General features: G+C 42.3%; 1 protein-coding gene across 1 annotated transcript; it reads right to left on the reverse strand.

Annotated features, from left to right (window-relative positions):
• Positions 1–6,904: 6,904 nt before the first annotated feature.
• Positions 6,905–9,043, reverse strand: LOC133421986 (C-C motif chemokine 22-like). The gene is made up of 3 exons (XM_061711826.1): positions 8,919–9,043; positions 7,311–7,437; positions 6,905–7,153 (listed from the first exon to the last, which is right to left on the reverse strand). Exons 1-3 carry the CDS (start codon positions 8,974–8,976, stop codon positions 7,012–7,014), a joined length of 327 nt encoding a protein of 108 aa, XP_061567810.1. The 5' UTR covers positions 8,977–9,043; the 3' UTR covers positions 6,905–7,011.
• Positions 9,044–15,469: the final 6,426 nt, after the last annotated feature.

Consider the following 15,469-nt stretch of genomic DNA (forward strand, 5'->3'; position numbering starts at 1 on the left):
AGACCACCAGGCTCTGACTGTCTTTATTTAAACAATATGTGTGAAATGATCGACAAAGTATGTGATGAGAACAAAGAAATATACTTATTGGGAGATATGAACGTTAACTTTCTTTCATCTGATTGTGCACTAAAAAAGAAACTATTGTCAGTAACAAGTGCTTGCAATCTGGAGCAGGTGATAAAACAACCAACAAGAGTAGTCACTAACAGCAATGGTGTAACATCATCCACATTAATAGATCACATCTATACTAACGCTGGAGAACAATGTTCAAAAGCAGTATCTGTACCGATAGGCTTTAGTGACCATAATGTCATAGCAATCTGTAGGAAAGCCAAAGTACCAAAGGCTGGACCAAAAATAGTATTCAAAAGATCATTCAAACTATTTTGTTGTGATTCATATGTGGAGGATGTTAAAAATATAAGCTGGTCTAGTGTCTTTAAAGAGAAGGATCCAAACTGTGCTCTTGAGGCTTTTATGAAATTAATAACTCCAATAATGGATAAACACGCACCTCTTAAGAAGGTAACTGTAAGAACTGTTAATGCACCATGGATCGACAAGGAGTTAAAGAAATGTATGGCTGACAGAGACAGAATAAAGAAGGCAGCAATAAAAGCTGGTGATCTCTCGGAGTGGCAGTTGTACTGTAAAATAAGAAACGAGGTGACTAAATTGAATAGGAAAAAAAAGAGATTATATTATACAGCAAGAATAAACAGTATAAAGCATGATGGTAAAAAGCTATGGGGAACCTTGAACAACATTATGGGCAGAAGCAATACCCCAATACCATCCTATATAGAGTCGGAAGGGGCACTCATAACCAAACCACTAGAAATAGCAAATTACTTTAATGATTATTTTATAAGTAAAGTTGAAAAACTGAGGCAGGAGATGCCAAAATCTAATTGTGATGCTTCCTATGCACACATTAGAGACAAAATAATGAAGAACAAAAAATGTAAGTTTGAACTATGTAAAGTTAATATTGCAGAAGTGGAAAAATTATTGTTGTCCATCAATAATGACAAGCCACCTGGTAGTGACAATATAGATGGAAAACTGTTAAAGAATGTAGCTGCTCAAATTGCTGCCCCAGTATGTCACATTTTTAACTTAAGCTTTGAATGTAATATCTGCCCACTGATATGGAAAGAAGCTCGGGTCATACCACACTCCCAAAGAACACCAAGAATGCCTTCACTGGTTCTAATAGCCGACCAATAAGTTTGACACCAGCTCTTAATAAAATCCTAGAAAAAATAGTTTTCAATCAAATACAAGATTATTTTACTGTGAATAATTTGATAAGTGAATACCAGCATGCTTATAGAGAGGACCACTCAACAGCCACAGCACTTACTCAAATGACAGAAGATTGGTTGAGAGAGATGGACAGGAAAAATCTGGTGGGAGCAGTACTATTGGACTACAGTGCAGCCTTTGATGTAATTGATCACAGACTGCTAATTAATAAACTCAGGTGGTATGGTTTCACTCCAACAACGACTGCATGGATGGAGAGTTATCTACACAATAGAACCCAAAGAGTATTTTTTAATGGCAGCTTCTCAGAGATTAGACATGTTGAGTCTGGAATTCCACAAGGAAGTTCATTAGGTCCTTTACTCTACTCTATATTTACTAATGACTTTCCTCTGACGCTGGAAAAAGCAAAAGTGTCTATGTTTTCTGATGACACGACATTATATGCACATGCACCCACAGTGAGAGAAATCAGTGAAATCCTAAATAAAGAACTGATTGCAGTAGTAAGATGGGTAACTAGTAACAGACTCGCTTTAAATATACAAAAAACAAAAAGCATTATCTTTGGCACAAACTATTCACTGAGTGTTAAACCCCAGTTAAATTTGATGTTAAAGAATGTAAATGTTGAGCAGGTCAAAGAAACAAAGCTCTTGGGTGTCATCTTGACAAACAATCTGTCATGGACAAGACATACAGATACAGTGGTTGCTAAGATGGGGAAGAACATATCAATTATAAGAAGATGTTCAATGTATTTAACTCCACAACTGACCAAAAAGGTAATTGAGACACTTGTCTTGTCAAACCTAGACTACTGCTCAGTGATATGGTCTGGTGCAAATGTGAGGGACCTGGGAAAGCTGCAGCTGGCTCAAAATAGAGCAGCTCGGCTTGCTCTCAAATGTACATTAAGGTCTAATGTTAATGAGATGCATGTCAAGCTCTCCTGGACAAAAGTCACGGAGAGGCTGACAATGTCACTCCTTGTATTCTTAAGGAAAATTATATTGTCAAAACATCCCATCTGTTTATATAATCAACTCACATTATGTTCCGACACACATACTTATAAAACCAGACATGCCACAAGAGGTTGTTACCAACTGCCTAAAGCAAAAAAGGACTCTATGCAAAGTACTGTGTTGTATCGAGCCAGGTCATCATGGAATCACTGCCAGAAACCATCACCAAAGGAAAAACAAAACTGGGTTTCAAGAGGCTACTGAAATGTCATCTGATAGCCCATAGTAATATATAATAATATATAGTAATATATATGGTAAAAATATAGTAGTATATAGTAGTATATAGTAATAGGTAGGTAGAAGGCACACGACGAGGGCACGGCCAGAAACACATACATACACATACACACTCACAAATGATGATGATTGTTGTTACTGTTTTATTTTGTTTTACTCCTTAAGTTGATGTATGAGATAATTATTTTTGTCTCATTTTATTTATTTATTACTATTACTGGGTAGTATTTTTTTTCTGGTTGTTTCTGTTTTTTTTGTTGTTTTGTAATTTTACTTAATTGTTATCATTGTTTTAATTATTGCTGCAATGGTTGCAGTCATCATTAGTGTAAGTTTTTCCTTATCATTATAATTTGTATTTTAGTTGAACTTTTTCATTACCGGTACTCAATGTGAACTTACGGGTGGACCCCAGGAAGATTAGTAGCTGCTGTGCAGCTGCTAATGGGGATCCAATCAAATAAACAAATAAACAAATAAACAAATCATGGCACAACTTCAAGAAAAGTCTCTTGGCGCCACGGCCAAAACCGAACAGGAAGTCGGCAATTTTGAATTAATTGTGTAATTTTGGTGCAATTTATGCCATTCTTTCGGCAATTAATACGGCCCGAACCGTAACGTGCACCCAGGTGTGTTATACATCAAAATGTGCGTCTTCATCTTGCGACTACGCGCATTACTTTTCTCTTTCAAAAGTGTTACCGTGGCGACGCTAGACGCCAAAAAGCGTGCCCCCCTTCATCTGATTGGTCCATATTTTATAGTTCTCCAAAAGTCAACAAATTTTGCACGCAAGCCAGACTTGGGGATAAATCTGATATTTCATGGTTTGCATTAATGGGCGTGGCCTAACGGCTCAACAGCGCCCCCTAGAATACTTTTCTCTGCCATAACCTTTGAAAGGTTTGACATAAAGAGTCGTGGGTGGCGTCATGGGACTCGGTATTGAGTCCTTAACCATAATTGGTGCAAATTAGCCCCGCCCCTTCTTCGGATTGGTTGTCCCGATTTTCTGCTATAACTTTTGAATGGTTTGACATAGAGAGTCGTGGGTGGTGTCATCAGATTCTGTATTGAGTCCTTGAGCTTCTTTAGCCTGAATTAGCCCCGCCCCTTCTTCTGATTGGTTGTCCCTTTTTTCTGCTATAAGTTTTCAATGGTTTGACATAGAGAGTCGTGGGTGGTGTCATTTCTGATATGCTTATGGGGGGCGGTGGCCGTGAGTGCGAGGGCCCGTTCATCGCTGCTTGCAGCTTTAATTTAGTTTACTGTTTGCTCTTTTTAAATCTGCGAGCGAAACAACCAGAGTCAAATTCCCTGTAGGACAATGTTCAAACTACTAGCTCTGTCCTGTACTGTAGTAGTAGTACTAGCTCTGTCCTGTACTGTAGTAGTAGTACTAGCTCTGTACTGTAGTAGTAGTACTAGCTCTGTCCTGTACTGTAGTAGTAGTACTAGCTCTGTCCTGTACTGTAGTAGTACTAGCTCTGTCCTGTACTGTAGTAGTAGTACTAGCTCTGTCCATCAGGACCATGGACAGCTCCATCAGCTCCATCAGAACCATGGACAGCTCCATCAGCTCCATCAGAACCATTGACAGCTCCATCAGAACCATCAGCACCATGGACAGCTCCATCAGGATCATGGACAGCTCCATCAGGATCATGGACAGCTCCATCAGGACCATGGACAGCTCCATCAGGATCATGGACAGCTCCATCAGGACCATCAGGACCATGGACAGCTCCATCAGCTCCATCAGAACCATGGACAGCTCCATCAGCTCCATCAGAACCATTGACAGCTCCATCAGAACCATCAGCACCATGGACAGCTCCATCAGGATCATGGACAGCTCCATCAGGACCATGGACAGCTCCATCAGGATCATGGACAGCTCCATCAGGACCATCAGGACCATGGACAGCTCCATCAGCTCCATCAGAACCATGGACAGCTCCATCAGCTCCATCAGAACCATTGACAGCTCCATCAGAACCATCAGCACCATGGACAGCTCCATCAGGATCATGGACAGCTCCATCAGGATCATGGACAGCTCCATCAGGACCATGGACAGCTCCATCAGGACCATGGACAGCTCCATCAGATAACCACATTAATATCTGGTCGGTCGTGGTCGGTGCAGCCTCTCGGTGTGGACGGCCACCCATAGGTGGTGTTTTCCTCACCTGGATCGTTAGTGCTAAGCCATGTCCCCAGTGTTAAATTGTGTTTTCTGATTGTCATTTTATTCTGCATGTAAAGCACCATGTGTTGCAATTCTGCTATATAAATAAATACAGTTTAAGTTTAGATCTGTCTGTTAGTCCTGTAATAGTTAATATAGTATTATTAATATATAGTATAAGTAATAGTTATTAACTCATAATTAACTCATTCTACCTGTTTCTGTTTTCAATGTTCTGTATAACTTGTTCATACTTTGTAATTATATATTTATTACCGTTTACTTGTTTACCCTCCCCTGCATGTGTTTAACTGGTTACCAGTATAAAAGACACCTGTTTTAACTGGTTACCAGTATAAAAGACCTGTTTTAACTGGTTACCAGTATAAAAGACACCTGTTTTAACTGGTTACCAGTATAAAAGACACACCTGTTTTAACTGGTTACCAGTATAAAAGACCTGTTTTAACTGGTTACCAGTATAAAAGACACCTGTTTTAACTGGTTACCAGTATAAAAGACACACCTGTTTTAACTGGTTACCAGTATAAAAGACCTGTTTTAACTGGTTACCAGTATAAAAGACACACCTGTTTTAACTGGTTACCAGTATAAAAGACCTGTTTTAACTGGTTACCAGTATAAAAGACACCAGTTTAACTGGTTTTAACTGATTACCAGTATAAAAGACACACCTGTTTTAACTGGTTACCAGTATAAAAGACACCTGTTTTAACTGGTTACCAGTATAAAAGACACCTGTTTTAACTGGTTACCAGTATAAAAGACACCAGTTTTAACTGGTTACCAGTATAAAAGACCTGTTTTAACTGGTTACCAGTATAAAAGACCTGTTTTAACTGGTTACCAGTATAAAAGACACCTGTTTTAACTGGTTACCAGTATCCACCACCAGGGTGGATAATACACACTTATGTCTGGTGGTGAATCTGTAGTAACACATGTCGCCCCCTGGTGGACCAAGGACCAAAAGGTGCAGACTGAAGCCTAAGCTTATGACGCCTCCCCTTTTCACAAAGGAATGTTAGTTTTATAAACTAGTACAGTGTCATAGAGTATTTGTATAAGCAATAATACAATTGTACATACACTTACCTACACATATACATCCATACACACACACACACACACGCACGCACGCACGCACGCACGCACGCACGCACGCACGCAGGCACGCACGCACGCACGCACGCACGCACGCACGCACGCACGCACGCACGCACGCACGCACGCACGCACGCACACATGTCCATAGGTACATGCCTATGTTTATTATCCCTATGTTTTATATTTATTAATCATTTTGATTTAGAGGTGGTTTTGAATTGTGATAACGTGCTACACATTTTCATTTCTGTATCTCAGCTGTTCCACAGAATAACTCGTCACTGAGATCATCGTTGTTTAACTTTGGTTCTTGCCCTTGTTTTCCTGAACATAAATTCATATTGGCTAACTCTGCTGTGGAAGAGCTTCTGAATGCTGTCAGGAAGTGTTTCATTGTTGATTTTGAACATAAATTGCGCTGTTTTAAGGTCAACTAAATCTCTGAATTTAAGCACATTTGAATTTATGAATAATCTATTAGTTGGTTCTCGATAATCTGATTTGTTTATAACTCTAATGGCTCTTTTTTGTAAGATGAAAATCGAGTCTGTGATTGTTTTGTATGTATTTCCCCAGATTTCCACACAATAAGTGATGAATGGGACGATGAAGCAGCTGTAACATATTCAGGGAGTCATTTTTATTATTATTATTATCCTTTATTTAACCAGGTAAGACTCCACTGACAGATCTTGGCAGGATGTGGAAGGTCGGGGGCGCCACCGAGCTTCAAACAGCCTAAACTGCAATGTCTGTAAAGATTGTGTGTGAGAAGCTTCTCCCATCTACTGCAAAATAAATCTACCTACGGGTTCTAATACAGTTAACTGGAACTCGAACACAGATGAAGCCCCAGCTCCTGAACTCCCGGAGACAATGTCAACGCATGTCAATAATCGGTTTATGTTACAGATCCTTTACGTTCATGCGTCTAAACATATGTGGTACCTGCAGAGATTTAGGTAGATTTAGGTGCTTAAACATGAAAAACCATTAAAAGAATACAAAACCCCAAATACAAAATACAATTTTATTCACAAAAGTGTAACTTCCATGGACAGGAGTGTTTTCAGAGGAAACTGGTGTCTCTCTTAGATTCTACAGCAAGATAAACAAGGGTGGTAAAAAACATTTCCTAAACATTTCTCATGATTTAGAGGACTTGGAGGACTTGGAGGACTCTGAGGACTTGGAGGACTCGGGGAACTTCTGAAACTGCTCCAGCAGCTCTTTGGCCCATTTCCAGTCGGGGTCGAGACAGAACTTCTTGTTCTTCAAAGTCGTCACTCTGCCACAAACAAACGGAGAGCAAACTGTGAGCGATGTGGGTAAATCCAGCAGCTGAGAGACATCCAGGTCTTCAGGTCTACTGAGTTAGGGTTAGGGTTAGGGTTAGGGTTACTAATCCTAACCCTAACCCTAGTTATAACCAGACGTGGACTCACATGATGGCTCTAGGCTGGCAGCCTTGGTCCGTCATGGCCACGCGCCTCACTCTGTTCTTAGGAATTAAATTCTGGCAGTGGTTTGGACAGCACCCGTCCTTCATTAGCTCCTGGAGGCCCAGTGGACCTGAAAACACCAAGAAGTGAGTTCACATGCAACTCAGACGGCCACAGATGACCGATGAGCACCCAACCCCTAACCCAACCCTAACCTCTAACCCTAACCCTAATCATAACCTAACCCTAACACCTAACCCTAACCATAACCATAACCTAATCCTAATCCTAACTCCCTATCCCATACATAACACAACTACAAAGGGTCAGGGTTAGGGTTAGCCATACCTCAGCTGCACTCACCAAATACAACACAACTCTCAATCAACAACAATCTCAATTATCAACCTCCTAACCCTAAATCCCCTAACCTGATTCCTAACCCCCAAACTCCCTAACGTCTAACCCTAAGCCCCCAACACTAACCCTAACACACCTAGCCCTAACCCCCTAACTCCCTAACCCCAACCCCCTAACCTTAACACAACTCCTAACCATAACTCTAACACACCTAGCCCTAACCCCCTAACTCCCTAACCATAACCCCCTAACCCTAACCCAAATTCCCTAACCTCTAACTCCAACCCCCTAATCCAAACTCCCTAATCACTAACCCTAACCCTAACACACCTAGCCCTAACCCCCTAACTCCCTAACCTTAACCCAACTCTAACCATAACCCTAACACACCTAACCCTAACCCAAACTCCCTAACCTCTAACCCCAACCCTTAACCTTAACCCAACTCCTAACCATAACTCTAACACACCTAGCCCTAACCCCCTAACTCCCTAACCCCAACCCCTAACCTTAACCCAACTCTAACCATAACCCTAACACACCTAACCCTAACCCAAATTCCCTAACCCCCTAACTCCCTAACCTTAACCCAACTCTAACCATAACCCTAACACACCTAACCCTAACCCAAACTCCCTAACCTCTAACTCCAACCCCCTAATCCAAACTCCCTAATCACTAACCCTAACCCTAACACACCTAGTCCTAACCCCCTAACTCCCTAACGTCTAAACCTAACCCTCAAACTCCCTACCCTTAACCCCCTAACCCTAACTTTAACTCTACCCTTAACCCCTAACCCCCTAACTCCCTAACCCCAACCCCCTAACCTTAACACAACTCCTAACCATAACCCTAACACACCTAGCTCTAACCCTAACCTAACTCCCTAACCTAAACCCCTAACGTCTAACCCTAACCCCCTAACTCCCTACCCTTAACACACCTAGCCCCAACCTAAACTCTACCCTTAACCCCTAACATAACCCAACCCCTAACCCTAACTCCTAACGTCTAACCCTAACCCTAACCCCCCAACTCTAAACCTAACACACCTAGCCATAACCTAAACTCCCTAACCCCTAACACCCTAACCCACCTAGCTCTAACCCTAACCCTAACCTAACTCCCTACCCTTAACACCCCTAGCTCTAACCCTAACACCTAGCCCTAACGCTAACACACCTAGCCCTAACGCTAACACACCTAGCCCTAATCCTACCCCCGACCCTAATGGCAGCAGCTACTCACCGGCAGAGATGAGAGCCAGGAAGCAGACGAGGAGCCCGACGGTCACCAGAGTGTTCATGTTGTTCTTCTGCTGGGATGGAAGTCTGACGTCTTCAGGCCTCGTCTCCTCCTTTTATATCCAAACATCTCCTCATTCATGCAGTTCTGAGAAGGCAGCTCGTCTTTGTGCAACATCTACTTCCTCAAACTATTTTTTGCCCTTCCGAGGAAATCTAATCATATATTTCACAAATCCTTGACAAATCCTTCAAAAAGCCTTACACAGAACATTCGGGGGGATTTTTCACTGCTGCTTCCATCTTCCATGGAAGTTTAAAATAACCTCAGAAGAATCACAATTCTGCAGAACTCAGTTTAAACATCAGATTAAAGTCCAGAGTTGCATCGAACCCTAACCGTCTCCTCTCCTTTAGGTGGTTTGTGAATTAATCCACTAGATATGGAGGGTTATATATTACACTATAGTGTTTTAGCAGCACATCAATTTACGAAAACAAGTATACATTTTGAATAAAACAAAATAAAAGTTGACTATACCTACATTCCTACATCTCATCAAGAACACAGTGTGTTAGAACATGAAGTCAACGTCACGAAACAACAACCTTGAGTACCACAGGGGTCGGTCCTTGGTCCGCTGCGTTTTAGTTTATCTATAAATGATCTGCCAAGCTGATGCTGATGATACTGTTCTGCATGTCCACGCAAAAGACAAAAAACATGCTGCAAAAGAACTGACAGATGTCAAATGTGTACAACTGGCTTGAGAAATCTCAGATTTACTTAAACGTATCTAAGACTGTAGGCATGTACTTCTCAAAAAGGGCAAACACTGATATTAATCCCAACATATATGTACAAGGTAAACTAGTTTAGGTGGTGCAAGACTTGAAATACCTAGGAATCACTCTTGACCCTCAACTCCTTTTCAAACACCAGATAAAAAAGACTGTGAACAGAATCAAGTTTAACTCGACCAAGAACAACCTGAGACAGCAGAGTTATATTTCATGATCATCCTACACGTGTCCTACTGCAGAACAAGCAGGGTTAGCCCTAACCCTAACCCTAACCCTAACTAACCCTAACCCTAACCACTAGCCTGGAAGACAACATTATAACACATGGAAATAGTCTACAAACAAGCCCTGAAAGTATTGGATAAAAAACCCAAAACATTCCGTCACTGTCAGATATTAATGATGCTTAAACTGGGACAACATTGTAAAATATAATGACGCTATTTTGATCTATTGTTTTTATGTTTTCTGTGGGGATTTCTGCTAAAATCCAGTGTATTTACACTGTTTAATGTAGTGTCTATAATAAACTTAAACTAATATACATATATACAACTGAAAAAGAAGAATATGAGTAATAATTTAAACTCTTAGTTCTCCAGTTAATCAATAATCAGATAATAATAATAATAAGATCAATAATACTAACATATGTATTGTATGTATTTGACAACAAATCTGTGTCTCTCTCTCTGGTCTTCATCCAGGACCAGGACCAGGACCAGGACCTGGTCCAGGTCCTGGTCCTGGTCCAGGTCCAGGTCCTGGTCCTGGTCCAGGTCCAGGTCCTGGTCCTGGTCCTGGTCCAGGTCCAGGTCCAGGTCCTGGTCCTGGTCCTGGTCCTGGTCCTGGTCCAGGTCCAGGTCCAGGTCCTGGTCCAGGTCCTGGTCCTGGTTATCATCGTTCATCCTCCACAAGAAGAAGGAATGATTTGCATATTCCCTTCTGTAGAACTGCAGTTGCTAAATCATATAAATTCATAAATAAATATTAATATTCAAATGAATTTATATTCATAAATACATTAATTTCTGTATCAAGGTGTTGATGTAGTTTAAAACAGTTTAAAACATCTCAGTGAAACTTGCTCAACATTATCTGCATTCAAAAGAAAGCTGAAAAAAAATGTATAGGTTTTTAATATATCTGTGTTTTTTATTCACCATTTTTCAAATATATTTCTAAGCTATTTAATTTTATTCTGAAGTATCGTATAACTCAGTTATTAGTTATACTGTATGGATTGTGCTTATATGGTTTTGTGAATTATTGATTTTTATTTTTTCTTGTTTTTAGGAGGGAGGAGTCGATTATAAGTCCTTCAGGTTTTTATACCTCTCCTGCACATCTTTTCTTAATTCAATTCAATTCAATTTTATGTATATAGCGTCTAATACAACAGAGTTGTCTCTAGACGCTTTACAGAGACCCATACCCAGAACATAAACCCCCGAGCAGTTATTACATAAACAATGGCAGGTAAAAACTCCCCTAGTGGGAGAAAAACCTTAAGCCAAACAGTGGCAAGAAAAACTCCCCTTTAGGAGGGAAGAAACCTTGAGCAGGACCAGGCTCATCAGGGGGGACCCTCCTGCCGAGGGCCAGACTGGTGGGTCAGGGACGGCAGCAGCACAGCAGGCAGGTGGAAGCAGCAACGGGATGACCAGGGGTGGGGACCGCAGGCCAGCACGCAGCTCCCGAAGCTCCGGCCCAATCAGCAAGTCCCAGGTTGGGGTGCAGGGTCGGGGAAAGACTTGTGCTCCGTAATGCAAGCTACAAGCCACCCATGGCCACCTGCAGGACAAAAGAGAGAAAAGGGAGGAGAAGGGGGGGCCAGCAACGGGATGACCAGGGGTGGGGACCGCAGGCCAGCACGCAGCTCCCGAAGCTCCGGCCCAATCAGCAAGTCCCAGGTTGGGGTGCAGGGTCAGGGAAAGACTTGTGCTCCGTAATGCAAGCTACAAGCCACCCACGACCACCTGCAGGTTCCGGTGTCCAGCAAAGGATGCTGCAACATGGACAAAAGAGAGAAAAGGGAGGAGAAGGGGGGGCCAGCACAAGAAACTACAGGAGCGACTCTGACACACTAAAGTTTACACTACCTAGAGATTTACCAACACTCACTTAACTTTTTTCTTTTCTTAACTTTTTTCCTCTGTGTAATGTTTAATGAGTGCAAACAATAAAACAAACTAAACAAACTTTATAAATAAAGTTGAATTGAGTTAAATTCTAATTAAACTGAATTTATTTTTCTGCGACTGCGTTTCAGACTCAGAAATGAGCCAGTCAGCAGGTTTTTAGTTTAGTTTTACTTCCCCCCGTTTTCCTCCGAACTGCTGGACGTCAGGACGGTTTCCTTCTAGAAGAACTGGTGGTTAAAGACGGATGTGCCGACTCAGCGGAGGAACCGTGACCTTTGACCTCTAACCCTAACCCTAAAGATCCAGCAGGACCAGAGTCTGAAGATCCAGGACCAGAGTCTGGAGATCCAGCAGGACCAGAGGGGGGAGGGCCGGGACCGCAGGCCAGAACGCAGCTCCCGAGGCTCCGGCCTGCAAACATACACAAAAGAGAAAAAAGGGGGGCCGGCACAAGAAACTACAGGAACGATGGACAAAAATGACAGCTATGAGATATTTATAATAAATAAAAATGGTAATGGAGAAGAGAGGAAGGGAAGAGGAGAGGAGAAGAAGGGTGAGAGGCACCGCCCAGCGGATCATGTCGGTGCCCCCTGCAGCATAGGCCTATAGCAGCATATCTACCACCAAGCTATATTTGAGACTAACTATTATAGTCTTGTTCTATAGCTGCAACTATGACTACTGACTCTAACACACTAGAGTTTACACTACCTAGAGATTTACCAACACCAGCTAGAGGTTTACTAAACACTAACTATAGGCTTTACTAAACAGAAAGGTTTTAAGTTTAGTTTTAAAGGTGGAGGTGGTGTCAGCCTCCTTAACCCAGATTGGAAGTTGGTTCCAAAGTAATGGTGCCTGATAGCAGAACGCCCGCCCTCCAAATCTACATTTAGATACTCTAGGAACTACGAGTAAACCTGCACTCTGAGAGCGGAGAGCTCTGACAGGAACATAAGGCACTATCAGGTCTTGTAAATACTGCGGAGCTAAGCCGTTTTGGGCTTTATACGCAAGTAATAAAATTTTAAATTGGATTCTGAATTTTACGGGTAACCAATGGAGCGACGCTAACACTGGAGAGACGTGGTCTCTCCTGCTAATTCCTGTCAGTACTCGTGCTGCTGCATTCTGGATCAGCTGGAGCCTATTCAGCAAATTACTTGGACATCCTGCTAACAACACATTACAGTAATCCAGTCTAGAAGATACAAACGCATCAACTAGTTTTTCTGCATCACTCTGCGAGAGGATTCATCTAAAGCTGAATGCAACAGATCAGCAGTGTTACTAACAAGAAAATCAACATCAACATCAGAGGTAAAAACCAGGTCACTGGCCTCTATTGCTTCAGTAGAGGCTTCACTATTTTCCACTGTCGCAAGACGAGCAATGGTCTCCTTAAATTTAACAATAACTTCATCAGACAAACATCTGCTAAAATAATACCTCCTGCCCTGCACTTCAACATCAACAACATTCAATTCCAACGTTATTAAATAATGGTCGGATAAAAGGGAGTTTACAGGTGACACCAACAGACCATCAGTTTCAACACCATAGGTGAGAACGAGATCCAGAGTATGATTAAAACAGTGCGTCGGCCCGTCCACTTTTTGTGAGATACCCATTGATTCTAGAAGAGAATTGAAAGCTAATTTAAGATTATCACTTTCAACATCCATATGAATGTTAAAATCACCCACTATGATGAATTTATCTGTGCTGATCAATAATCCAGAAAGGAAATCTGAAAATTCAGATAAAAACTCTAGATAAGCGCCAGCAGGGGGCACTAACACAACTGGCTTCTCTGATTTCCGGCTCGGAAATTTCAGACTAAGCGTGAGGCTTTCAAATGTATTATAGTTGCACTTAGGTTCAATTTTTGTTTGGAGACCGGAGTTATAAATTGCTGCGACTCCTCCGCCTCGGCCCGTGCTTCTAGGAATGTGATGATTAAAGTAGCCGGGCGGAGTTGATTCATTCAAACTAACATACTCTTCATCCTGTAACCATGTTTCTGTTAAGCAGAAAATATCACTCCTGCTCTCTGTAATTATATCATTTACTAACAGAGACTTGGAGCTTAATGATCGTATATTTAGTAGTCCGCATCTAATTTTTCGGTCTTTTATTGGTACCAAATGTGGTTTATTTTGGTTGACGCCTCTATAACGCTGCACCTGGTGAACTAGTGGAGGGCGGGGAACTGCAACTACTTCTATTTTGCTAGGCACCTGGCTAGTGTTACCAGTTACATAATGCAATCCTACAGTTTTGTTGGCAGGCGTTGGTCCTCGAGAAGCAGCAGAGAAGTGTGTTAAACTACAGCTCTGCATCCTGGCCTGGACCCTGCATTGTCAGGGGGGTCTAATAACATTGGCCAAATTACTAGAGACAAGAGCAGCACCATCCCGGGTGGGATGAATGCCGTCCCTTCTGATCAGACCGGGCTTTCCCCAGAACGTCAGATACCATCCCGGTTTAACCCCCAACCGTTTAGACCAGTGGTCCTCATTCCTGGTCCTTGTTGGACAAAACAATTCAGATTATATCCCAGTCTTGTCTTTCTTTAACTTTTCCAGCTCAAACAAACCCGGGGTGATCAGTCCGATCACTAGAGAGCTGCTGTCCTGCATGTTCTAGATGTTTCCCTGATACTGATGACGGTGTCACCAACAGAACTGCAGCCCTGGAGGAAACATTAGTGATGACACTAATTACCATCAGGGAAACACCAGAAACCTGCAGGACCAGGAGTGAGGACCTGGTTTAGTCTAAACCAGTTCTCACTGCTGGTCCTGCAGGAGTGAGAACCTGGTTCAGACCAGAGTCTAGACCAGGGGCCTTATGTACTAAGAGTGCGGCGCACAAAAAACGTGCGTACGCCACTTTCAACGCTCACGGTCGGATGTACAAAGAATGACGTGAACGTAGAAAGCTGCGGTCCGTCACTCACACATTAAGGCTTTTGTACGCACTTTTCTGAGGTTTGTCCGTTGGCGACACTCACTGGTGATGCAGTGAAGTGCAGAATATGAGGAAACTTAACGTCAACAATCAGTTCACGACCACGTGAAGGACACGACAGTCCCCACATCATCAGATAAAAAATTACACAAGAGTGAAGCTGCAACAATCTCACAATCAACCACATGATCTGAACAAACAACTAAAGGAGCTCAACGATGGAACCTGCAAATCCTGATGGAGCTTTGGCTCCGTTAGAGGAACCTGCTGATGCAGGATCAGGAGCGAGTCCTCAGGCACCAGACTGATCTGCTGGTCCATGACTAAGACTGGACCATCAGCTGGTTCAGGTACTAAGATGATTCTTCTGGATCTCTGCCCTGAACTGGACCAGCTGCTCCGGTTCAGACCAACATGATGCTTCAGCTGGAGCTGCAGGTCGGACATCTGTCTGTCGTCATGACGACCGTATGGGAGGACAACTGATAAAAGACAGATCCTAAACATCCCATAACTGTGTCTGGACAGAAATATATTAAAATTATTTTTCAAGCAAAAACCGGTGTTGTGCCAAAAAGTGATTGCCTGCCAGAATCTGATTTCTTTGTGGCCGCGGGAGCGCGCACAGCAG

Source organism: Cololabis saira, chromosome 2, assembly GCF_033807715.1.
Source record: "Cololabis saira isolate AMF1-May2022 chromosome 2, fColSai1.1, whole genome shotgun sequence".
Classification (NCBI taxonomy): domain Eukaryota; kingdom Metazoa; phylum Chordata; class Actinopteri; order Beloniformes; family Belonidae; genus Cololabis; species Cololabis saira.

What these genes read in the sequence shown, in the direction of transcription:
- LOC133421986 (XM_061711826.1), bottom strand. Translation starts at nt 8,976, where the DNA reads ATGAACACTCTGGTGACCGTCGGGCTCCTCGTCTGCTTCCTGGCTCTC. An exon ending in CCTGGCTCTCATCTCTGCCG is followed by an intron (nt 7,438 to 8,918) that starts GTGAGTAGCTGC and finishes TGGTGTTTTCAG; the next exon opens with GTCCACTGGGCCTCCAGGAG. An exon ending in TGCCAGCCTAGAGCCATCAT is followed by an intron (nt 7,154 to 7,310) that starts GTGAGTCCACGT and finishes TGTTTGTGGCAG; the next exon opens with AGTGACGACTTTGAAGAACA.